The sequence below is a fragment of the Festucalex cinctus genome, chromosome 1, assembly GCF_051991245.1.
Source record: "Festucalex cinctus isolate MCC-2025b chromosome 1, RoL_Fcin_1.0, whole genome shotgun sequence".
Taxonomy (NCBI): domain Eukaryota; kingdom Metazoa; phylum Chordata; class Actinopteri; order Syngnathiformes; family Syngnathidae; genus Festucalex; species Festucalex cinctus.
The window spans coordinates 38,086,092-38,112,920 of NC_135411.1; the positions used below are offsets into that span (position 1 = coordinate 38,086,092).

At 37.9% G+C, this 26,829-nt stretch overlaps 2 protein-coding genes across 2 annotated transcripts; one reads left to right on the top strand and one right to left on the bottom strand.

The window, feature by feature from the left end:
* Nucleotides 1-553: 553 nt before the first annotated feature.
* bcl2l12 (BCL2 like 12) lies at nucleotides 554-14,819 on the top strand. The gene is made up of 9 exons (XM_077534369.1): nucleotides 554-752; nucleotides 2,072-2,237; nucleotides 6,768-6,978; nucleotides 8,610-8,877; nucleotides 10,004-10,111; nucleotides 11,966-12,042; nucleotides 12,189-12,452; nucleotides 12,586-12,641; nucleotides 12,675-14,819. The coding sequence occupies exons 2-8, from the start codon at nucleotides 2,074-2,076 to the stop codon at nucleotides 12,625-12,627; spliced, it is 1,134 nt and encodes a 377-aa protein (XP_077390495.1). The 5' UTR covers nucleotides 554-752; nucleotides 2,072-2,073; the 3' UTR covers nucleotides 12,628-12,641; nucleotides 12,675-14,819.
* On the bottom strand, nucleotides 14,526-26,480 carry tspan4b (tetraspanin 4b). Its single transcript, XM_077534380.1, has 8 exons — nucleotides 26,181-26,480; nucleotides 22,880-22,949; nucleotides 22,594-22,785; nucleotides 22,400-22,474; nucleotides 20,804-20,899; nucleotides 19,924-20,037; nucleotides 17,892-17,975; nucleotides 14,526-17,383 (listed from the first exon to the last, which is right to left on the bottom strand). Exons 2-8 carry the CDS (start codon nucleotides 22,946-22,948, stop codon nucleotides 17,315-17,317), a joined length of 699 nt encoding a protein of 232 aa, XP_077390506.1. The 5' UTR covers nucleotide 22,949; nucleotides 26,181-26,480; the 3' UTR covers nucleotides 14,526-17,314.
* Between the last annotated feature and the right edge of the window lie 349 nt (nucleotides 26,481-26,829).

The window sequence follows — 26,829 nt, forward strand, 5'->3', positions numbered from 1 at the left end:
GAATAATTTACACACCATTACTGTTCTTGTAACCTTCAAACACAATACTAAAATACTAAAACATTGAATAATTTCTTCAGCAGTACGTTTAAGTAGGCCAACATATGCGCTGGGGTTGGGGGTTGAAAGTCGGTCATCGAGGGCCGGAGTCCTGCAGGTCTTGGAGGTTTCCCTCTTCCAACACAAGCTGATTCCAATGAGCAGGATCATGATCAGGCTCATTATGCAGTGCTGATCATAGCTGTGTTGGAGAAGGGAAACATTCAAAACCTGCAGGTCTCCGGCCCCGAGGAGAGCGTTTGCCCACCCCACTATCGTGACGCCACCCACCAAAAAAAAAAAAAATAAAATAAAAAGTTCACCATTGATGGCTGCTATCGACGAATCAAATGATATGGTTTATTAAATATTTACTTTAAAAAATACCGAACAAAAGTAAAAGGTATGCTTTTTAAAAATGATATACCTGTACTACACGTATTTGTTTTTCTAACATACAGTATTGTTCTTTTGCCATTGCAGTCATCTTGGCGAGTGCCTGCTGACGAAATGTCAAGTGAGCCAAAGAGGACATCTAGTGGCACACAATGAATACTACATCCACAGGGCAGCATGAAACTTCTTTTGTGGCAGCTTTTGGCGTGTGTGCAGGCCACGCCCACTCGCGTTGCTGACTACTATCACTACTGTACAAACTGGAAAGAGGAGCCAGCGCAAATATCCACCCAGATTGAGAACACCGAATCACGAAGGTACCAAAACGTTTCAATAATGTTTCTTGTGCCCATTTCTACAATAGTTGGAGACGTTTGGTAAAGTTTGTATGGTGTTAAGTTTGAGTATCACACAGGTCGTTTGTGCGGGACACACCTTGACGTGTACGGCTAGAAGTGGCACTTTGATTCTAAGTGAAAGTCAGTTGTATACAACGATGAGATGTTTTTAAAATCCTTCAGTCGTGGTACTACAAGTATTCAGCGTTAGCTAACTTTGATTTGGTTTTACTTTGGGCGCCTCCGGGAACGTGTCTCGCGAGATCGCGCGCTCGAACGAAACCGGCTTCATGTTGTTCATTGCGTTTTGTAAGTCATCAAGTTGTTTCAAGTAGTGAGACGGAGTGGTACGGAGACTATGTGAGAGAACTGATAAAACTAAGTGTAAATTAAATGTGCACAGTATCGTCTACTTTGGAAAGGGTCGCGGTGACGTCACTGTGTTTTTCAATCGTGCCATGATCGAAATGGTGTCGTATCGCCGGGTTTATATAATTGTTTTTATTTAGTCGAACAATATACTGAATTTGTCTGCAACCGAAAGCGAGAAACTTTAAATATTGAGAGACAAGACAGTTGGAGGCAGCCGTGACAAGCAAGAGAGACAAGTTGGTAGTGGTAAACAAACAAAATAGAAAGAATAGAAAGAGGACGAAGGAGTGGGGTGATGCTGATGCATCTTGGGAATCCCCAAGAGGCTAATCGAGGCCAGTGTTTCCCAACCATTAAGGCACATGATACTTTACATTTAAAAAAAATAAAATAAATCTCATGGCACATCACCAAATAAATATGTCACGTATATTGTGAAATATAGCTCCTCTCAATTTTAGTCACAAATGTACCTTACTTGGTGTGAAGTCTAGGCTTAGTTAACTTCTAAGTTAAATTCCTTCAGTGTTAACTAATTTACCCATATAGTACATAAATTATATCAAAGCAATAGTCTCCTTTAAAACAGGGATGGCTCCATTATTATTTCTCTCCCGGGGCTAAAGGAGGGGCTTGACCAATGCATTCCAGGATATTGATCGCCCTCCATTTTGTTAGGATTTTGAAACAATTTTAGGGACATTTGCAATTTTGTTCAAATTCAGAGCTGTACGTTCAACCCAAAATGTTGGTCAGATTCTGAACGGTACAACGTCAGTTTCCAGCATATGTTTTTTTCTTTTTTTTCTTTATTCTAAATACTAAATACAGCAATGGTGGTCATTCTTCATTTGTGTGTGTTTACCTCTAACGAACACAAAGACCGTACATTTTGTAATCCACTATTCTGTCTTGCTTCATATTAGTGATGTCTATGGGTCGCTCTTCCTCCGTGACCTCCATCTCTTTGCTTGAGATTAAAGCTGAGAGCCGTCTTGTCCTCCAAGCTTTCCTCCATCGAACACTGTCTGTCCCGTTTGTGGAGCGGCCGGGCAGAGTCGGAGGTGCTTACAAGGATTACAACAAATACAGGTAACTTACTTGTCATGTCACTCAAGGATACTCATGGTACAGAGTTTGTTTTTGTGATTGTTAATTTGTGTTAGTGACGAAATACTTTCATGTAACACGTTTTTGTGTATTTTTTCCCCCCATAAATTGCCCTTCATAAGTACTAGTGCCGGTCAGAAAATTAGAATATTGAGGAAAGGTCCATTTATTTCAATCATTTGTTTCAAAAAGTAAGACTTGCATGTTACATTAGTTCCTCACACACAAAGCCTTTGTTGTTGTTGTTGTGACCAACAAAAAGAATCTCAAACACATCAATGTTGGTCTTCTGAAAAGTGTATTCAAGCCATAATGCCCTCAATACTTTGTTGGGCTTCTCTTGCATTAATTACAGCAACAAGGCGGCGTTGCATGGAGACAATCAGGCTTTGGCACATTTCAGGTATTATTGTAGCTCAAGGTGCTTTCATATCGGCCTTCAGATCATCTGCATTTCAGGGTTTCTGCTCCCACATCTACCTCTCCACAATACAACCTCAGTTTTTAATGGGGTTCAAGTCGGGCGAGTTTGCTGGTCAATCAAGTGCTATTATGAAAGGAAGACTTGGGACCACTGAGCAACAGACAACTGCTTTTTCTCCTTAGCCTAGCACAGACACTTGTGAAGTTGTTTTGGGTTCAGGTTTTCCCATTCCTCTTAACATTCTGTTGATGCACTTTGTTACAGTGCTCTGGGAGCATCCAGCTGCGTTTGCAATTTCTTTTTGAGACCTTTTCTCCTTATGGAGGGTGTCAATGATGTTTTTGTGCACAGCCGTCAGGTCAGCAGTCTTCTCCATGATTCTGAAGCCTACTGAACCAGATTGAGATCAATTAGAGGCCAAAGAAAACCTCTGCAGCTGTTTTGCAAAAACTAGCTTGACCAGACAAAGGGAACCTACAATGTTAAGCACTACAATGAAACACTGGATTTTTATTTATTTATTTATTTATTTATGTATTTATTTTTGTCTGCCATAATCAACAAAATTAAAACAAATAAAGGCTTGAAATGTTTCACTTTGTGTGTGGTGTGTGTGGTGATGTAACATAAAAGTTTACACTTTTTGAAACACATTATTGAAATAAATGGACACTTTTACTCAATATTCAAATTTTCTGACCAGCACTAGTAAATTATGGCTCTCGTTCTATGTCACTGTCGCTTTCACTGTCATTTACCTCATGAGACAAATTTGCTGACAAGCTCGTGCTGCCCAGTCAAGTCCATGTTATGTTAGGTTAGCTTGTAGTCAGTAAATTATGGTAGTAAATTGTATTTTATTAGGTTTGTTGTTCTTGTTGTTGTTATGTTTTTCATTAGTTTTTTCGTAGAAATTTTAAATTCCTCTAAAGTTCTATAAATGCGTACTTTTGTGCAAGCGCCAAACAAAACAAAAGCGGAAAATGTTTGCAAGCAGTTAGCGGTACGTAGTCTAAAGAATTATAATTACACATGTGTGCAAGGCATATTAGAAATTCACGGATAAGCGTTTCTGTCTAGTAAATAAAGACGTCAAAACCTCAAACGGTATCAACTTATATATGACATGATGACATACTGTATTCACAGTATATGGCTGTGTAATTCATTTGAGTAGTGAAATATATATATATATATATTAGAGATAGACCGATAATCGGTCGGGCCGATAATCGGGGCCGATATTTGACATATTGGTACATATCGGTATCGGTCTGTTTTATTAATCTGACGGCCGATATGAGCGATCCATTTAAAACTCCGTCTTTTCGCTTCGAATGCAGCCCAGAGCGTCTCTGTCTGTTATGGAGTCCAACTCCAGCAATGTAACGCCCATAGCAGCATTTGATTGGTTAGCCGTGCAAGAGCCAGAACCAATCAGTAGTGTATGCCGTGTATCACAGTAGCCGGTCACACACGCACCCACGGACACAACGCGAGACACATGCTTCGAAGGTAAGTTAAAAGAGAAGAGACTCCGCTGAACTTTTCACCATGATAAGCTAAACACATTGAATTATGTTGTGTATTAAATGCACTATATGAATGGAGCTGCATTGCCTTGCATTGAATCCCCGCTAGCTAACAGTGGTGTGTTCAGCTTAGCATGTAGGCTAACACCCAGTAGCTAATTCGCTACTTGAACTACTCGGGGAGGGAATCACACACATTTTCACTTAATTAAGTAAATAATGTTTGTTAGAAAAGTTCCAAATATTAACAGTTGTCATTATTATATTGTCTAGTTCCATGTTAAGAGTAGAGTAACGTCATTATATTTACCTCTCGTGACGTACACATTGCATTCTGGGTCACGTCCACTACTTGTTGCATAGCGGTTATTATGCAGTTAGATGCCACAGTGACACTAAATAGCGTTTAGTTACTTTATATTGTGTTTATTTGTCGCACTGGTTTGCCATTGTGTGCCTTAAGCTTCGACGTCGATTTGATTGACAGCTCGTTGTGCACCTCGTTAAAGTCCGCTCCGTAACAAATTAAGTGTCTCAAACACCGTTTAACTACACGAACGTGTTCTCTTCCGTATGTTTGGCATTAGTAGAGAAGTGCACTAAAGTATAGTGTGCTTATTTGCTCGTTTTGTCTCTCTTTTCACGTCATGTCTGCCGTCATTTGGGACATTATCCTCTCAATGGATGCCACTAATATGTAACATCTACGGCCGTACACGGCTGCAATTAATGTTCAGTGATGTAATTTCGTTACGTGCATCATACTTTGAATAATGAACTCATGTTTGGTGTGTTGTATAACTTTCTCGTGTGTTAGTAACTATTCATGTGGACAGCTAAGACAGTGCTTGTTAATGTGAATTAGCAATGTTGCAGCCCAGTTATTATTAATATTTAGACAAGTACATCTGTGCCATTAAGTGATACAGTACAGTACAGTAGTGAGAGAATAGTGGGCCCATATACACACACGTGTCTATAAGTGTAAAACACATTAAACAGCAGAAACTGGCAGCGGTCCACCGCAACAATGTCTGTTTAACCAAGTTATTCTTACTATTATTATAACCAAGTTATTTTACTCGACCTTTTTCTGCGTTGATTGGGGCATCCTAAGTGGCAGTAAACTACATGATGAAGTGTCTTTTGACAGTTCTCTTGTAGAGAGGAGTAGCATGATATTGCTGTTCTCGATTTAAGATCCTCAGCTTATCAAAACTGTCTATATGGTAACAATAACAATAATCATAATAAGGTCTACAAGAACTGTATGGTGTTCAGGGATGAATAGTTTTTCTCATGGAATTTTTTTATTTATTTTTGCTGTAGTAATAAGTAATGCCACAGCTGATGCACATTTTGAATGACAGGGTTCCTCCTATTACTTCAAAATATAAAAATATAACATTTATAGAATAAAACTACAAGTATCCCAAATGCTATAAAAGGTAATGTCACATTGGCCCCCACATTTAACTCCCCCCGCCACCAACGTCTTATTGCAGATAGAAGGATGTAAAATGAAAAGTGCAGTGTGAGAATCCATTGTAAAGAACGGTTAGGGTTTGCATTATTCCAAAATTTGGTGCCAACATTTTAACTTTTACTGCAAATGAATATCGGCTTCAAATATCGGTTATCTGCCTCCTTGACTACCGATAATCGGAATCGGTATCGGCCCTGAAAAAAGCATATCGGTCTATCTCTTATATATATATATATATATATATATATATATATATATATATATATATATATATATATATATATATATGTATATGCGTGTATATATGCTAACAGTTTGATCCTGGGTGGAGGTTTGCCCATCAGACCCTGTCTTTATACACTGTATGGGCATGGAGTTTTGTACCATGTATAGAAATGATGAGAAGGTTTTATGGGATGTGTGTGCCAGCTAGGGCTGGGTTCAAAATATCAATATATCGATATCGTATCGATACACCTTGTCATATCCCAATATCGATACATAAAACCATGTATCGATATATTGCCCCCGCCCCCAACACACACGACACATCCAACACACACACCAACACACACAAACAAATGCTTCCGAGCCCGTGTCACTTACACGGAGGAAGGCAGTATCGATCATCTCCCCACCCACCCCCTCCCCTCAACCACCACTGGAACATTTGCACAAAAACAATAATGTGAATGTCGTGAGTGTCAGGTTTTTTTGTCACTTTTTTTACACAGCCTGTACTGCGGTTGGAATTGATTTAAATAATTATTTATTGTTTTTATAAGGCCATGTTAAATAAAACAGAGTATTAATGTAACTGCAATGGATTCAATTCTTAATGTAAATACTCATATCTTTACTAATGCATTAAATTACAGCAAGAAGTTTCCACTATTTGCAGCACTGGTACTTTTGACTGTCTAAAATAGGTGCTGCATGAATTCCTCAAATGAATCGAAAATCATTGTGTATCGTGAATCGAATCGAATCGATCCTGGAAATCTGAATCAATACCCAACCCAAGTGCCAGCTGTTGTTCATTACTGTTCCCACTGTTACTTAATTCACAGTGCTAACGTCAAGCCAGAAGCAAAAGTAAAAGATGGGTGGGATTCTCAAGCCGAAGAGCAAAGCTCAGGAGACGAGAAGAAGCCGGGATTTAAGGACTTCCTGAAGCAGCTGCCCCGGCGAAACACTGCACGCTCTTCTGCCAAAGACGGGAAAGGTTCTTTAGAAAAAGACACCAAGCCCAGACCGCCAAACATCAAAGAGCTATCAGAGGTAAGCAAGTGACCCCAAGCCTCCAAACGGCAGTTGACGTGCAAACAAAATGCAGCTTTTCGTGACACAAATGGCAAATGGCACTTGATTTATATAGCGCTTTTCCACCTTAGAAGGCCCTCAAAGTACTTTCACATTTTGACTTCCCATTCACCTGCTGATGACGCAGCATCAGGAGCAATTGGGGATTCAGTATCTTGCTCAAGGATGCTTCGACACATGCACAATGGCGTGGGATCAAGCCCACAAACTCTGGGTTGGGAGACAACCAGCATACCACTGATTCTTTTTTATTTATTTATTTTTATCTCAGACATGTCTGATGACTGGATTTCTTACGTGAGCCTAATTAAAGTAAGATTATGCAGGGTGTGACACTTTTTACGACTGGGGGGAAAAAAAGAAGGAAATGAGAATCCTACGCTTCATCAAAATATCTTGAACCTTTACTGCAATGGGGGATAAATGTTATGGCGGGCCACCAACATCCCTTGTTGGAGCGTCCTTAAAAGGAAGATCATTGAGGAATTACTTCATCCTCAAATAAGAAACATTATCCCTGGACCTAAAAGTTCAAAGAAAAAGAATTAGTATTTAACATGGCCAAAGATGGTATTAATTGAATTAAAATGTGTATTTAATTCGAAACACGGGTCATTTTGTCTGTCATCACAGTTAACTGGTGATGGGAAAGTTAGTTAGTGGTAGCTCATCACAGTCCAAAAGCACTTACCGGTACCCTTATTTGATTGATCGGTTCGTCATTTCCATGTGGAATTTGTCAACAAATTAATTGGAGCTGAAGAGGAAATGATTAATGCAGTCAGAAAGTCATACACTTTTGTAAGGGGACATCATGTAGTCACAATTCACCATTTGTTTCAGTTCATAGTTAATTAGTTTCTTTTGATCAATGCTGTATAACATTTATAGTCTGTGTTACGTGCCGGAGGGAGCACGTAATTGATGTTATGGAGCGCGGGTAGCACACAAGGAAGGAGGTGGGGGAAAAGATGGTTACAAAGGGGTGGACATGACAGGGGAGAAACACGAGACACGAACACGCAGACACTACACCTCACAAAGATTAGACAAAATGGAGCCACCGCTGACTGGTCAAACAGGTAACAACCATTATGGCGAAGGTCCTAAGTCAAAGGAATGGGAGATGGGAGATTAATGAAAGGACGAGTTTATGGCGAATGGCGCACCCTACGAAAGACAGCGGACACTAAAGCGAAACCAAACAAACTAAAGAGGCATAGTGACTGCGTGGGGGAAAAAAACACTGAAAACAAACATACTGCCACCCTCTCTCTGGCGGGAACTGAACTAAATAGGTGGTGGCACACCTGAAATGAGTTTGACAATCAGGGCTCTGCCGCTCCCTGATTGGTCAATCGAGCCCCGACGTCCACCACTCAAACGAAACAAACGGCCACGCAGCAACGTGGGCCGTAACATCTGAGTAGACTATTAAGGAGCATTCGATTTCAATTTAAGGGTGGGGAAAAATAATGAAAACAGTATGATGTCCAAGTTATCTCGTGATAATTATGCCAATTCTCATTAAATGTATGCATCAACATTCTTATACCTTAAATGCTGACCAGTAAAACCTTTTCCTGCAGGAAGATGTTTTGTCTCCGTCCTCTACATCCGAAGAGGACGACAGTGAAAAGAAACAGACTAAGAAACTGAACAAAAAGAAGCTGAAGAAAAGCCTTTCCAAATTTTTTAAGATAAAGCTAGAGAAGGATAAGGCAAAGGAGAAGGAGAAAGAAAAGGAAAAGGAGGAGAAAGAGAAGGCGAAAGAGGAACCAGGATCTCAACCACAGAGACCTGCCACGCTGCTATTGGACAAAACAGCTGAGCTAACGCCGACCCTTGTTTCCCCAAGTAAGTGTCTCAATTACAAAAAAGAACAAAACAAACCAGCTATGCCAGCCGCTACAATATAATTTAAAGGTTGGCGCCACTTTAATGTCAACGTTTGTCATTGTTTCTGTCAAACATTGTAGCTACAAGATTCGATTGAAAAAGTAACCAAAATGTGCATTGGCCTATTTCAATATTATGAACTACTATAGCATGTTGAACTCATTCTAAACTGGATATACTCCAGGTTGTATGTCAAATGACATACAGTAGACTTGATGTAAATCAGGGGTGTCCAAACTACGGCCTGGGGGCCATTTGCAGCCCGCCGTCCATTTTTTAGTGGCCCGCGACATATGCTAAAAATGGCATTTGACTCAGTTCAAATAAAATAAAAACAAAAATGTTTGGAGATGGTCAAAGTAAGAAGGGAGGGTGTTGAAAAACACAGGTGCTATTAAAGGTTATTTTAGTTAACTAAAACTAACGAAAAACTCAAATTCAAAACAACAATTTCATTAACAAAATAAAATAAACTAACTAATAAACTAATAAACTGAAACTACATTTTATGTTTACAAAACTAACTCAAATAAAACTAACTATAATTATAGTAAAAATGCCCTTCGTTTTAGTCTTTGGTAATTAATTTAATGCATGAGCCTTTGGGGATGATTTTAAATGTCATTTTTAGTAGATTTATTTTGATATAAAAGGGAATAATGAAGTTGCGCCCATGGTGTTTTTTAAATACTGCGCACAAGTAATACACATTTAAAAAAAAACTAATACTGAAACTAACTAAAATAAAACTGAGCATTTATTAAAGAACTAAAACTAATTAAAAAAAACTAACAGAACCACCCTGAAAACTAATTAAAACTAACTAAATTTAAAAATATAAAACTCAAAACAAAATAAAAACTAAAATGAAAATTTCCAAAACTATAATAACCCTACTGCCATATTACAAATAAATTATTTGTACAATTTTTAGGACTAAACACAATTTCTCTTCATAACATTATGTGGCCCTTGCGTCCTTCTGATTTTCTGTATGTGGCCCGCAAATGAAAAAGTTTGGACACCTCTGATGTAAATGATCGCTGGTATTATAACCGTTGTGTTCTTGTTTCCTGGAATATAGATCACCCTCCAGCTTTTTATCATGAAGTTGCGGAGAAGCTGGAAAAGATTGCCCAAAGGTCTACCAGCACCAAGAGGCCGAGTCCCACTCTCCCGCAAGCTCCCGCAGGTAATACACCTGGATGCTCACCATGCGTACAAACCCTACAAGGAAATAACAAACTCATTCCAATCAAGTACAAAGTCCAAACCTGTTCCTCAGGTTTGGTCCACATTATACCACATGTGCCATTCATATAAAAAAAAAAAAAAGAAAATATATATTTTTTAAATTCATATTAAAAAATGCAGGTGTAATGATGTATGCAGATGATACCACCATTTATGTTGCTGCAGAAAATATTGGTGCTGTAAATAGCTTGCTTCAAGATGAACTGGTGCACGTTTCTAATTGGGTCAATGAAAACAAGTTCCAAGTTATCATTTTGAAGACAAAGTGTATTGTTTTTGGTACCAAACATGCCATAAGACTGAATCCTAAGCTATGACTGTCTGTGAATGGGGCTGTCATGGAACAAGTGAAAAAAGCCAAATTGTTGGGAGTTACTGTTGATGAACATTGTGACTAACGTTGTGGACATTGTGTCTAAAATGAGTAGAAATATATCAAATATTAGGAGGAGTACCTATTTGCTAAATGAAACTATAGTTAAATTGTTAATTAAGTCTTTAGTCCTGTCTCACTTGGACTATTGCCCAACAGTTTGGTCTAGTGCATCAAAACAAGATCTTGTAAGGCTTCAAATTATTCAGAATAGAGCGGCTCATTTGGCCCTCAGTTGTTCAATTAGATGCAGTGTTGACAGCATGCATGTAAGGCTCTCTTGGATGATGGTGGATGACAGACTGGCATGTCGACTTATTTTGTTTTGAAGAAATATTTATATTTCTGGTAAATCTGGCTTCTTGTTTTCACAAATGCAATTTGTCACTGAAGGGCATAGCTATGATACCAGACAGGCTCTGAGTAATCACTTAAACTTGCTTATTCCCAGAACTAATGCACTTAAAAGAACAGTTATGTAGAGAGCAATTTCATACTGGAACCATCTGCCTCGATACCTACATGTAAGGGTTAAAACGCTAAGTTTTAAAAGCAAATTTAAAAAAAAAACAATAATTGGAAAATAAATTATGAATGGTGTTATATAACTTTGTATTAAAAACTATGTGAAATGTGAAAATTGGGAGTACAGTGTGATTCTAGGCTGTTAGCTGCAGGCTCCTTTTTGTTTCTGTTTATTTTATTTTATGTATGTACTTTGGAATATTTAAGTCAAGTATGTTGATTATGTTTATTTTGATTTTGTAAAGAATAATATTTCATTTATAGTTTCGGTGAGGGACCCCAGGATTATTTTCACCACAGTGAAAACTAATAGGGATCCCATTTTAAACAATAAACACCATTATGTAAACTACTACCATATTTTCCGCTCTATAAGGCGCACCTTCAATGAATGACATATTTTGAAACCTTTTCCATATATAAAGCGCTACAGTAGAGGCTGGGGTTACGTTATGCATCCATTAGATGGTGCTGCGCTAAAGAGAATGTCAACAAAACAGTCAGATAGGTCAGTCAAACTTTATTAATAGATTACAAACCAGCTTTCTGACAACTCCAAAATTAAAAAACAGCTGTTTTGTTATTTTCTCTGAGGTAAAGTATTCGTATTAGCTAGCGATCCAAGATGGCGGGATCTTCTGCGCATGCGCGTCACCGATCGTACAGGGTCACCGATAGCGTCTTGACAGCGAGACCTGTTGCGGCTCAATATTGATCCATATATAAGGCGCACTGGATTATAAGGCGCATGGTCAGCTTTTGAAAATATTGAAGGCTTTTAGGTGCGCCTTATAGTCGTGAAAATACGGTACATTTATGGCTCTGGCCATCTTATTGATTCTTGCTCATTACTCGACTCCTACTGAATCTAAAGTCATTCTGTTTTTCCTCAAGTTGTAGATGACAAAGAGTTAGTGGTCCAGCAGCTGGTTCAAGTCCTGTCTGCCGAGGCAGATTCAATCAACAATAAGGTACGTAAAAAATTGCTTTGTAATGATGTAATGTTGACGAATAAAACTGCATTTTCTGTAATTAAGCTTCTCATCATTCCAACCTGTTCACTGATCGATACAAGGATTTCTTTCAGGATCAATAAAGTGTCTCCAATCTCGTTCAGATCCAGATGGACCCATTTCTGCGTTCCAGTTTGTCCCGCCTATCGTACGCGTCCTTCGCCAGGGTTCTGGACACTGTCAGCGACACTCAGGTAGCGGACGCGCCGCTCCTCCTGCCGACGGCCAGCCCAACTTTACGCCGCATGGCCGTCACCATGGAGGTGTCGAGGCGGATCGTGACGGCAACCGGCGTCCATCGCATGCAAGGGTACGCAGAGTGCTACATGGAGACCTTTGCCCCCTGGTTAAAGAGTCAAGGAGGATGGGTGAGTGCTTGGACATTCAAATAAAGCAATGCCTGATTTTCAACGAATTCATTCGGTTGTGCGGTTTGTTTGGAATTATGTTAGCATAATTGCTTTTTGCTTTGCTAACAGTTTATATTTCATTCATCCATAGGAGAACGTGGCAGATATGAAGGATCCTGTGGAATACGACTGAAGAGAAGAGCTTCTTTATTATTATTATTATTATTATTATTATTATTATTATTATTATTATTATTATTATTATTATTATTATTATTATTATTGTGGGAATGCTGAAGCATCCCCACGTTATTGTGATTTTTATTCTCCACACTTTTTTGCTGCGTAACAACTCCAACAAAATACTAGTGTTGTTCCAATACCGTTTTTTGGTCCCCGATACCGATTCTGATACCCTGCTTTGCAGTATCGGCCGATACCGATACCATACTGATACCTAAGTTTTTTGGGTTTGTTTTTTTTCCCTCAACATGAAAAAGCTGTCCTGCCATTGGTTCAGAGCATTCAAGGGCCAATAGGATATCTTCGATCGGCATGTAGTGAACATGTCACATACCAATGTCGTGCACGAGCAAGACACAAGATGCTGCATCCAAAATCCTATATTAGTGCTAGAATTAATGGTATCAGCATGTTACTTGTGAGTAATCACCGATACCGATACCACTGTTTTAATGCAGTATCGGCACCTCTGCCGATATCAGTATCAGTATCGGAACAACACTACATAATACCTCTGATTTTCATTTTTCAAATTTCAACTAGCTTAAAGAATTCACGCCTCCCGGGGTATATATCGTCTGATTCCACATTACTTATAGTATTTGCACAATTTAACATTTAATATCAACTTTCCCCCTTTCATTTTCAATGGGACAGACATTTAACTTTTTTTAAGTATCACTTTCCACGCCCACTCCCATACATATAACTTATCATTAGTAGGTGTCTGATACTGCTCGGTGGCACAGTTGGTAAAGCGCATTGTCCAGTAACCAGGAGGTTATAATTTCATAATTTATCTCTTAATTTACTTCATAAGCATTCTACATGCATTCAAATCTTAGCATCCAGCTTTCAGCATTCCCACACAATTTCTCCAGAAATTGCACTTAGGCTAGTAATTATTGTTATTATTATTATAATTATTATTATTATTATTACGTCAACTGTGCCATGCAAGATCTTGAAGAAGTGTTGTTGCATTGTTTTATTTGATGAAGTTATTGCTGTGAACATTTACTCATCAACTTGAATGTGTCAAAGCAAGAGGCCTGTCAAGTTGAACTACGACTGAAAATGATTGAGGAATGATTATACTGTACATCTTCCTGCTGACAACTTAGAGTGAGTCACACTTTAAAATCAAACTATTGTCGTTGTGGAACCTGTAATGGAAAAGTGCCAGTAGTTTCAGGAAATAATGAAACGTCACGTGTTGAGGGAGTTTTCTCCTCATGATGCATACAAACTGTTTGGAACAGCGTCATTAAGATTGGACGCTTAATACTACCTCCATTGAGTGCGTGGCTGTTTCGAGATGCTTTGAGTTTTTTAAAAGTTCAGTTTACGGTTCACCCCGTTCCCACCTGTCCAAACACTGCCATCATGTTTGTTTTTTGTGTTGTTGAATGGATGTTTTTAAAGCGTCAATCTCTTGAAATCATCCATCGGCAACGTTTTTCTATTGTTTACAACTAGTTTTGAAAATGTTAGGCATGTGAAATAAGTTATTCAAAGTGTATGTGTGTCTCTCTTCTAGGTGAAGAGGATTTTATTGTTACGTTGTTGCTTTGGATGATTGATGGGAGAACTTTCATCCATCCATTTTCTTTAACTGCTTACTCCTCACAAGGGTGGGAGAACTTTCATCCATCCATTTTCTTTAACTGCTTACTCCTCACAAGGGTGGGAGAACTTTCAATATGCAACAAATTCTGTTGTTCACTACAAATGGAAACTTTTTTGAGAATTAATACTGTCTGCAGTTTTTTTCACTACCATTTTTCTATTTATAAGTACAGTACGATATAACAAAAAAAAAAGGAGGGACAAGAGGTAAAGCAGCAATATAAATTATACACATATTTATTTACAGCCTGAAGAACCAACTGTTTCTCAGAATATGGAAGGGAAAATAATGGAATTAGCGACAAGCATCAGCACTGTTTTGAGTTTACAGTCAGTGCAAGTCAATCAAGCATGAACAGTTTACATATAAGTGCCAAAATATTTGATGGCTCCGTGAGCTCTATTGTGAACTTGCTGTTTTTTGCACTGTAGAAATTGAGTGGACATCGGGTACGAGACATATTTTTCACTTGTTTGTATGGAAATATGAGCTTGATCTGTAAAAAAAAAAAAAGACAATACTTTGAAAATAAAACTGTTGACTGTAAGGAATCTTGTGTAATGCTTTTGTTGCATTTCCGCTCAGATCTGCAAGATCCACTAGAGCTAATTTAGTGCAGTCAAATATGAATTACACACAAAACAAAAAGAGGGAGACGCAAAATATGAGACATCATAAGGCACAACAATGAGAAAAGCATACCAAAAATATAACGCTTTATCAAATCAAACTCAGATAATTGTTGAAACAAGCAGCCTGGAAACAGTACAGCGATAACTTCATATCACAAATATGCCTGATCAGCAACAAGTCTTTCTTGATATCCATATTCTTCTCATTAACACATATGCTGTAAGTTGCAAAAGAAACCTTCCGACATGACAAGGTAGAAGGGAAGCTGTCACTTCAAAATATCAGTAACAATTTCAGTGAGAGTCAAAATATTTCTCCTGAAAGCCGGATCAGTCATTTCAGTTTACAACAAAATCATTGCAATGTGGTTGACCTCGGAAGAAACACTTCAGTGATCTATAATACTACTACTGCTCTATAATCGTACGGAGGAGAAATGAAATAGCCACAATAAAAACAAAAAAAATATATCATTTTATATGATTAAAAAAAAATAAGTGAATGCCACAATTTCCTCACACAACAAAATGTAACAGTCTTGAGATGAGCATGTGCTGTTGTCTCTCTACACCAGAAACTTACAGTGCACTGTAAAGTACTTATTTGTTATGGCATTATTTAAAAACAGGGGGAAAAATATATTCACATAATGATAACATAAAAAAATAATCTAGAACATTTTTTTAATATAATAATAATAAAAACTTGACATCATTTATTCCATTTTAGAATAAAGGCTGTTACATAAAATGTGGAAAAAGGCAGATTAAATATTGGATGACGACTCTTGTGACACTTTGCTTCTGTGGAAAACTTTTCTCAAACAAATTCAACATTATTTCTTTATTGTTAACTAGCTCAGAGTAGACCATTAACAGCCATTTGCGCTGATCAAATTAGACGAGACCACCAGCCATAACATTTTTAACTAGAATTAGGAGGTGTTTTAATGTAATTTCTTAATTTCAGCTAACAGTTTTCTGTCAACTGGGTTTCTTGGACGAGTCAGAAGTTAATCAAATGTAACATTTAACAACTTAAAAAAAAAAAAAAAAAAAAATTCTGTTCAGGAATGGATGTAAATTACAATTTAACATTTTGAGAAATAATGTGGTTGACTAATTTTATAAAATGGCCAAAAAAATTCCCGGATCACATTCATATCATTTTAGCATTAAAAATATATCAGCGAAGGACCTTCTACAAAAAGTCTGCACACCCCTGTTCAAATGCCAGATTTTTGTGATTAAAAATAAGACCAAAAAAATAATTTAAACACTTTTTTTCTACCATTGTGACACTAAAAACTGTTCAACTTAATTGAAAAAAAGTTAGAAATTGGATGTAAAAATACACAACTGCACAAGTGTGCATTTGTGAGGATTTGACTGTGTTTTGAACTACTGATCACATTCAAGCTTAGTTGAACATCTGAACTGCAATTGAGGTCAATCAGAGGCACTTAAAATGGTGGCAATTGTGTGTCGACTCCCATGCATTTTGAATGTGATTGTTTCATTCAGAACACCGCCATATACCAAGTTATAAAAGCGTGTGCAACCACAGCATCTCGGATGTTTATTATTACTGCCCCTTTCTAGGTTTTTTTTTTTTTTTTTTCCCCCCAATACAAAAACCTGGCTTTGAATAGAGGATTTATTTAATTTTTTTTTATATAAGGTATATAACATTTATGCAGGATAAGGACCAAGTCATGCTACAAGTAACAAAAACCCACAAGTAATTGACCCCCCCTTTCTTTCATTGACTCCGCAGTAGATGCCGGTGGTTTGCATGACAGTCTCACTGAAGAGGTCCAATTCCTTCCTCAGGCCCTCCTGTTTGGCGAGAGTGATTTTTCTTCTTCTTCTTCTTCTTCTTCTTCTTCTTCTTCAACTTCCACTCGCTGCGATACGCTCACCCGTGATCCTAATGAGGGCAAGGCTACAGAATATGGATGGATGATGGACATCTCTCTTGGTTATTATCCAGTCATCCTCTAATGGCTTTCCTAAGCCTCTTGTAAAAGAGCTCTCAATCATTATAATTGGCTTTGTCCAAAGCAGATGGACATCAAATTGTTTTGATCAGATTTCATGCGTTGATTTATGACAGTTCCAAAGAGGATGTGCAGTGTCCCTGAGGGTTTTTGCTTCACCTGTTCAGATTGCCTCCAACGGCTTTGGCATGCCAAAAATAAAACAACAATAAAAAATGTGTAGGCAGGAGTTTGATTAACAAGCCTTTTTTTTTTTTAAGATGTCATTTTCTAATAACAGGACACAATGTGGCACCGTGTGGGTCAGTTTGGCAGTGTAGCCGTCGATTGGAATTTTGTGCCCGACCCTTAATGGGACCGTCAGGAAGTTCGCAGTCAGTCCAAATACTTCTCAGCACACATGATTTGGCAGTACATCAGCATGGAGAAGACCAGGGCCAAGATCTGATGGGAGCAGAAAGTCGGGTATAGTAATACAACTGCGAGTAAGCGTTTCTTTCACAATCAGCATTTTGCCTTCCAAGGCATACAAATATTCCAAGCTATAATACAGAATTAAATGTACCTATGAGCAATAGTTATAATTATCAGAAACAAATTGCTGCTGTAATAACTGGGAATTATATTTATAGTAGTTCCAAGTAATAAGCTTGTGTATAAATATGCACACCTTTCATGAATAATAACGTGATATTTAATGCAAGGTGTACATATCTAAACAGTACGACTTGTGGTTTTAATGAGGGAAATATTGTTTTAAGTGAAAAGTCAAGTCAAACATTTTCTTTGCATTAATATGATGTATGTGCCCCTACTATTCTTGTATTCTGATTAATATTGGTTTGTTGTGATGTTGTGTTTATACTAGAGGTGGCACATATTGGGAAAAAAAAAAAAAGTTTGACTTGACTTCACTTGAAAGTTGACTGATGCGTAGTAAATAATATGCTACCTGCACCACACCAATGCACACGCCAAACACCAGAACTGATGGAATGTTATCCAGAAGCCACTGTCGGGCCTTTTGGTAACAAGGCTGAAAAAAAAAAAAAAAGACACAGGCATGGGATAAGAATAGGTCATAGCTTAAATCAAGATGAGTAAAAAAAAAAAAAAAAAAAAAACATGTCCAAGTTGTGTTTGTATGTGTCTGGAATCATGGAAAGTACGTTGTAATTTGTTAATAAAATTGCAATTGGACACAACCATGTTAATGATTCCTTTTTTTTCTTTATCTCAGAAGGACTGAATGGAAAATAAGGAAATAAACATGTTAAGATTTGACCTGCCATATATTAGGCAGCAAACAAATCAAGACTTATTCATCATTTGCACTCACTCATGCAGAAACAGAGGACAGGAAATGACATCACTGCACAAAGGAAATGCTAGCTCCCTTTGTGTTGTCCCCAAATCGACTTGTTTGGTCTTCTTTTTTTTGCCCTGCTGGGAACCATTGTAATGCTGAAGGAGAATGTCATGATAAGTTTCTATAAAACACATCTGGGTGGTATTGCAAAACAATGCAAGCTGGTTTAAAGACTCCATGGGAAATTCACTACAATGATGCATGCAATATGTTTTTAATCTGTCCCACATGGGATGAGAACATTCAGAGGTGCACATGAAAAATTTGATGTGCACCAGAAGGCTACGGTTGTTCTTGCGCTCCTTTTCCCCCAACCCACTGACCTCATGGATTAATTTTATGAGATATATATATATATATATATATATATATATATATATATATATATAGACATTTTGAGCCTGACGTGTATGATCTCACACATGCATTGCACGGATAATTCATTAGAGGGCAGTATCATCCAGCTGATGACTTTTACCTTACGAGATCACCCTAAAAAAGGAAAGACACCTATACTTAATAATAGTGGAAAATGATCTGATTTTTGGAAATACTAATACTGCATGTTTGATATGTCTCTTTATTATTATTATATTTTTGATAGTTATGAATGTACTAATTTAAATCATTGTGACCGGAGGTATCAAATATGACACAAATCAAAAATCGTATGTGCAAGTTGATTTTCAAAAAAATAAAAAAAATAAAAATTAGCTTGTTCAAAAGGACCAATAAATTTTCTATTTGCAAATAATGCGATTTTTTTTTCTCGTATATTTCATGGTTCATGCTTTATAAGGTTAAAGACTTATGGCACATCTGGTCAAGGTGGCCCATAGACCACATTTACCATCCACAATATTTGACCTAACCTGTGGCCTTTAAGAAGTTAAAATAAAATTTCAAGTATATGTTGCTTTTATTTTCATGTGCACACATGTCAACAGTGCAAGCTTGTTATTTTAAAATGATATTTTCGAGATGCGTACATCATGAATAAATCTGTCTTCCTTGGCCGCATTATTTAAAAAAAAAAAAAGGCATACATCGTCTCAGGTGTCAGGCATGTTGTTCACTTCAACTGAGAATGAATAGAACGGTTGCTTTGGCAACCGGAATCCACATTATGAGACAATGAACAGCAGCAGACTGCTGTGGTTACACAGCAAGTCACTGGCAGCCACACAAAGCTGACAGAGTCTGCAGTAACTTCTGCTCTTTCCTGCTCAAGAGTTTTGGCTGTATATATTAGCTATAGAATGAACACTGCTGTACTGAAGAAGAAGAAGAAGAAAAAAAAAAAGTTTGGAAAAAATGAATTTGCAATGACCTTTTGTGCAATCTGAGCATTGCAAGATGGCAAGTTGAAAGCATAGCACATTGCGTTCAAAGAGCGCAATGCATATTTTTCCTACTAAAGCAACAATGGTATGTAAAGGATGGAGCCTGGCTAACTCGTGTGCTACTATTAACAAACACATTCGACCTCCCTTGGTGCTGCTCATATGCATCTGCACCGCACACATTCAAGCATCTGGAGCAAATTTGGGTCTCATATGAGAGGATCAGGCTTGTCGTTTGGAATCCCCTCCCACCCCGTGGAGATGAAACTAACCTCACTCCAGCCGTCAGTGCATTGGGCAATCCCGACGGAGCAGCAGGACCATGGCAGCGTTCCATTGAGTACTTCATACCAGTCGGTTTTGTTAGTCACGCCGCAGCATTTGAACTGGCACAGGAGGATGAGACAAGAACAACAAAAACATGACTCACATCACACGTGCATCTACTTGTACCTTAAAGTGCAAACGCTCCAAAAGTTGTACAACTTCAACACAAATGTTGAAAAATATGGCGCTAGAATCGTCATCACCAGTTCTATTTCGTCCCTGGAAAGATCTCATTTGATGAGGAAATTTTACTTCACTGACTATGATGGCGGCAGTTTGGCCTTGGAATGAATTAGCCAAATTTAACTGAGCTTAAATTTTGTTTTGAAAGAATCTACTATATTAAATACACTACATATTGGAATAAATAAATAAATAGTGATATGCATGTATAGATAAAAAAATGAAATAGTTAAATACTGAAATAAATTCATATTTCATGACATTTAATGATGTATGGAACTATGTAGTTATTATATTTAAAGGGGAAATCAACCCAAAACCTTTTCTTGACGATAATATGTTCTATGCAGCCCTACTAGTCCAAACACAGTATTCTTATTAATATCACATTTGTGGAAAATGAGTAAAAGTAGCAAAAACATTAAAAAAAAATCACCGCCCCCTGAGATGGATAAAAGCAGGTGAATTTTGCTGCTTAATTCATATTCCACAAATGGCAATATTAATCAGAATGCTGGGTTTAGAATAGTGGTACTGCATTGAACATATTGTTGTAAAGATTTATTTATTTTTGGTAGTTGAAATCCCTTTTAATTATTTGTTTGTAATGTTTATAGAGGTGTGGGGGGTTTTTATGCTTACCATTTTTTGAACATTATCCCAAGATTTTTTCAGGCCAGGTTCCGATTCATAACTTTTCATCCCCTCTTTTAATTCACCTTGTGCTTTGGAATCCAGCTAAAAGGGGGAAAAGGTATCAGGTGTCTTTTCTCATAGACAAGCCACAAAATAGTAGGATAGATATTTTCAGTCAATATCAGTTAATATCTACCAATCTGAATCCATACACTAATTCTTACTGATGGGGGAACTGAAGCTTCATAAACAACTTGCAATAGAAAGATAAAGACTAGTAGTGCAATGGAAAGTGATTACATTTCAACTGCATTTTTAAATCAAGAGCACCATCTAGAGGAGTTACTCCTCTAGATGGTGCTCTTGAAGCTTGAAGGGGCTCTAAAATGAAGCGGCCACTTCAAGTGGTTCATGAAGCTTCATTTTCCCATTCCTACAAAGTGCCTCAAAAGCAGGACTCCACCTTGAACTGCTCGACAGTTTGTCCGAAACAATCTCAAATCAGCTGCATTAAAGTCAGTCATCTGAACTACTACATTACAAATGGCTCTAAATAAAGACATCTCAATCCATTTCAATTTGATCAACTTTTTCAAGTAAATTCTGATGATTTTTTTTTCTTTTCTTTTTATCCACCAAAAATGTCAGTGAGTCATGAGATATTACTTGCCCGATCCTCTTGGCTGAGAATGAAATTATGACTCCTATTAAACCACACTTCCTTTTGTGGGCTTTTGGATATTGCCCACTGTCATGTTTCGTTTCTGTGGGCTTGGGTTTTTGGCTGTTCTTGTTGTCTTTTGTCTGGTTAGTGTTTTTTTATGTGTTTCTCGTCCACCTGTGTGCCGTCCTTGCCCCGTGTGTTGACCAATCAGTGCCCTCAGCCACTTGTGACTCGTCCAGGTGTGTCTTGTTGAGTCAATCAGTGTTGGGCGTCTGCTGTCTTTGTTCAGTCCATGTGGGGTTCATTGTCGTCGTCACGCCTCGTCCTGTTATTTTCCTTGTCGTCTTCCTAATTTAGTTGTAGCAGACTTATGTTTTGGGCATTGTTGATTTTGTTTTTGGACACCAATGTTTTGCCTTTTGCTTCTTTTGACTTCATCCCTGCCTTGCTGCGTTGCTTCACGCATTTGGGTCCACAACACCTGACACTCACATGTGCCATGAATTCCTCACGAAATATGCAGTGATTATGAGGAAGTGGTGAAACACAAAACACATATTTCATTCATGGGATATTCTTTTTATATTAATGTTACTTGCATTTTGTAATTATGAAATATGGGCACTGCTGACAGATGGTTAATGACATAATACATTGGGATGAGGCCCAACCCATAATAATTGTTTGTCAAAAATGATCAAATTAATGAGCATTCTACAATAAATGCTTATGAAAACCTAATTTTAATCAATCAATCAAACCATTATAAATACATTAAGTTGTTAGTTTTGATGATTTCTCCAAACAACTGTTTTAATGTTCAAACCTGCCTTATAAAAGGAGCAATTTTGACCTGATTGCCATTGTAAAGTGCCAGTCTCTCAGTCATCGGCACTGTATCAGTAAAAAAAAAAAAAGTGTGTTGAAGGTGCGCTCACCTGATCTCGAAAGATGTGTATGACCAGTGCAAGAGCGACTTCTGTCAGGACAAGGAGTAACAGGATCACAAAGAACTGCACAGGAGGAGAGGGGACCAGTTAAAAACCCTTTTCATGAATTTATCAACCACAGCACAGCCCGTCCTCAATAAATCGGGGGCGGGACAGCGCTTAGACCGCATATGTGGTCCTACCGTGAATAACAGGCAACGTTGTTCCTTCAGGGCCCCAAGACAGCCGAGAAAGCCCGTAACCATGGTGATCCCGCCAGCCACCAGCAGCAGGTTGGCTGCCGAGAGTGACGGGAAGGACAGAGGAAGAGATGAAAACTCGGACTGGGTGAAGGACAGCCAGACTCCAACGCCAAACAATCCACATCCTCCCAGCTGTTTGGGAGACACAGCGTTCGCATCCACCGTGCAATAAATGTTTATTGCATTCAAATGTTGCGATATGGGCTTCACTGATGCAAATACTCACCCAGAAGATGAGGTTAAAGACAAACATCACATATTTGACGCAGCACAAACATTTACGAGACGCTGACATCCTGCAAAAAGAAAGTGAGAGTCAACTTAATTTCCAGTAAGCATTCATTTTGCTAACGGCGAGACGTTCTAATTTACGAGATGACCAAGTGCAATGTTCGATTATTTTTTGTTTTGTTTTGTGCGTGCAAATAACTAGATGTGTACTGAAAATTATACCATAATGAAAATACAATACACACACGCATGTGCGCAGTACAATACAGTGAATATCAGTCAGCATGCTTTGATTGTGCTTCCTTGACATGCTTGCATAGTGACACATACAGAGCTTTAACTTTGTATCAGGTTGAAGATGCACGCGTCTTTTGTCCACGCATCCGTTTGTTTGTGCATGTGAACCCGAGTGGTCTTCCCTCTGATGGGTGACCTCACACAGGAAGTCAAATTGCTGACAGGAAGGAAGCTCCCTTCCCTTCTCAATAGACCTAATTATACTACTGAAGGCATTTCCCATGGCAGCCTGCAGCAAACTTGTGACCCACAGCGGGCTGCCCATCAGCTAACCACTACTGGTGTATAGTAAACAATATGACATTTGGATTTGTGGTCAATTCGCTTGAACAGCAATACAGTACTGTCTTCAGAAGAATTATGAAATGTGCTCGTTGAATCAGATGAGTCTTCTTAGGCTTTAACATTTCTTAAAAAAATAAATAAATAATAATAATAATAATACTGCAATTGGCTAGCGACCAGGTCAGGGTGTACTACTGCCCGAAGCCAGCTGGGATAGGCTCCAGCACCCCCCTGCGAACCTTGTGAGGAGTAAGCGGTCAAGAAAATGGATGGATAATAATAATAATAATAGAAAGAGAGAAAAAGAAAGAGAAAGAGAAAGAGAAAGAAAGAAAGAGAAAGAAAGAGAAAGAAAGAAAGAGAAAGAAAGAAAGAAAGAAAGAAAGAGAAAGAAAGAAAGAAAGAGAAAGAAAGAAAGAGAAAGAAAGAGAAAGAGAGAGAGAGAAAGAGAAAGATTGACGAAAGACTCCAACTGAGGAATGTTCTAAGGGTGAATAAAGAATCTTGATCCACTTCCATACAAATTCAAGTTCAACCCCACTTCTGACATGGCACATAAAAAAAAAGCCTGGCTGGAGATTGGCAACATTAAATTCTTGCAAAATATCCTGCAGGCAAGACCAAAGTAGAACCTAGAACAACATTGTAGGCCTGCTGTTTACCAAAAACAAAACGAGGCTTTCAAAGGAAACACTGCAGTAGTCAAACATGGTGATGGTTCTCTGATGTTTTCACTGAAGAAGTCGTGTTGTCGTGAAGCGAGCCAATAATTTTGTTCAGTCTATTTTTGGACTTTTGTGTGGAATAGTCACATGAGGGTTGTCTCCCCCCTACCCCCCACTCCCCGTGCTTTTTTGTGTTACTCCATTGCAAACGCGAAATAAACGTGAATATTAAAGCTTTTGTAATTACTGGGAAAAGGGGTGCATTATCTGACAGAAGCACAGGGGTCCCAATGTTTTTGGTCTTAACTGTATACTTATGTGCACACTCTGATATTCCAAGTACTAAATATCACTTCATTAAAAAGCAGAGTTCTTTCAACTCTGTATTCAGGGTCATTAACCTCACTGAAGTACATTTAAAATACAGTATGAATAGGCGATGAAATTTGAGCTTGTTCAAGTAAATGTGTGTGCATTTTCTATCCTTTTCAAGACACTACAATGGCTAATGTATTTGCTTTATTTGAGCAGTTTGTAACACTTAAAGCTCTGCACAAATAAATTGACTTTCATCACTGTCTGTGCCTCGGCTGATATATTTTTCATCTTAATTCTTCTTAGCTGAGAAGTAGGAATGGGGAAAACAAAATGTATACTGTAATCTATATGCAGAATATGTACTTTTATGCAAAGATGTATTGAATATAGGCGTTTTTGATGCCTTATAATTGAAATGTTTTATAACTTAGAATCAGCATACCCACAAAAAAATATAGGCCCTATAGGGCATACTACTACATTTTCAGAACTTTAATCATTTCATTTATAAAACAGACACTTGTATAATTATGTTTTTTTTTTTTAGTTGTTTTGTGCTTCCAGAGCCACTGCTGCCACTGTCTGTCACTACATTTATTTTCATAACTTTACAACAATACTATTTTACAGTAAGGCATTTTGAAATGTAATTTGTAGACCTACATTCATTTTAGTGGTGTTCTTTTTGGCAACATGAACACCTAAATCACATCAACCAGTGATTAAATTTTTTTTTTTAAAATTAAAAAAAAACATCAAATGGTTGCGCTTTGCCTCTGCTGTAACCCAGAGTGCAATGAGATACAGTAAATGTTGACCCCTTACCCCAACTTTATTGCCAGGGATGGACGAGTAAATACCGATATCATGTATCAGAGATGGAAAAACCAGGTCAAGAAAGTAAAAACTTTGCCAGAGTTTGGCTTTAGCCACAGGTGCTTGTCGTCATGACCTTGTTTACCTGCCGGTTGAGTCCAAGCACCTGTAGCTAAAGCCCAACTGTGCCAGAGTTTTTATTTTCTGGACCAGGATTTCCCATCTCTGCCAAGTATGGTTATCGGGCCGAAACCTGACCCAATTTCAAGGTATTGGTATAGAGATAGCTGTATTAGAAACTAGAAAAATAGAAAATTGCCATTAATGTCAAGTAACTTTAAGGAAAATGCTATGTTGGAATATACCGTGTATAGGATCTTCTTTAAAATTATCTGTCATTGTTTTTTTGGTGTAATTTTATGTATTAAAAGTACTAGTGGTATGATGGTATTGGTGATTGGCATCATATTGGTGACTACTCAAGAGTTGAGTAAAAAGTGATATTGAATATCCTTATTTATTATTTTAAATGAACCTCAAATGTATATCAATTCTAGGACAGATCCCTCACGCTCATAAAAGTAAACATATTACATTTGATAATACAGGCAAGAGCAATAAACTTTGCTTTTCTCATGGATTTTGAGGAATTTTTGGATGATATTTGATGAATGTTCCTCCTCTCTTTGACCCAAATGATTCATAGCACTGCAGAAGGGAGACACTGTATTAATCATTGAGAGGCTGGAGTGGACTCAGGAATGATGTTTGAAGTTATCATATTATGATAAATTGTTTGACAATTTAACAAAACAAAATGGTTCATGAAAATGCTTTAATGTAGTGCACATTCAACTATGTGAATGTAAAAAATGTTATTCAGATTTTGAATCTGTGCAGTGAAACAGGTTTTACCTTGAGGACGTTTCAGTTCTGTCTAATGTTGCTGCTGTTCGTTTTGTATCCCCAAACTTGCTAATCCCTTTGTTTTCCTCTTCCTTTGCAAGTCCTCTTCAGGAGGAGTTCCTGAAGCAGGCAAATGTTTCAAGACGCTTTCCTCGCTATTCTCCACTTTGCTCGCCTCCTTCCCCCAATTAGTTTGTCTTCTTTCCTGAGTGCCAACCTTGTGACTTGGTGTATTTTTCCATCTGAGAAGCTTTACCCTAGTTTCAAAAGTTTCCAGATGTCTGAGTTTGGTCCGTCCCTCTCTGTGCTCCTCCCCTCCCCATTCTTTCCATGGATTTCCCCCCCCTTCAGCCCATTACCTCCACGTTTTCTCTTTGTTCTAAAACACTGTTGAGATCACTCAGATAAGGCCTCTATTCAGTTGCACTTGAGCCTATTCAACATTACTAAAATGTTCATTACATTTAATTTACCAAGTATACAAACTTTCAAAAAAATCACTTTTGCAACAATATACAGTACAGTGGACCCCTGCGTACTTGCAGATTGACCGATGTACATGTTTTTCCCCCAATATCCTTTTCACTATTTCCACATATTTAAAAAATAATAATAATAATAAATAGATAGCTTTTTTTTTTAATAATTATTTTTGGCG

Bases quoted from the DNA above. Each gene is read 5' to 3' on its own strand.
- tspan4b (XM_077534380.1), bottom strand. From the start codon at position 22,948: ATGTCAGCGTCTCGTAAATGTTTGTGCTGCGTCAAATATGTGATGTTT. The intron at 20,900-22,399 runs GTGAGCGCACCT...TCCCCCTTTTAG, and splicing joins TACACATCTTTCGAGATCAG to CTGGATTCCAAAGCACAAGG. The intron at 17,384-17,891 runs GTAGCATATTAT...TGCTCCCATCAG, and splicing joins TGTGCATTGGTGTGGTGCAG to ATCTTGGCCCTGGTCTTCTC.
- bcl2l12 (XM_077534369.1), top strand. From the start codon at position 2,074: ATGTCTATGGGTCGCTCTTCCTCCGTGACCTCCATCTCTTTGCTTGAG. The intron at 6,979-8,609 runs GTAAGCAAGTGA...CTTTTCCTGCAG, and splicing joins ACATCAAAGAGCTATCAGAG to GAAGATGTTTTGTCTCCGTC. The intron at 8,878-10,003 runs GTAAGTGTCTCA...CCTGGAATATAG, and splicing joins GCCGACCCTTGTTTCCCCAA to ATCACCCTCCAGCTTTTTAT.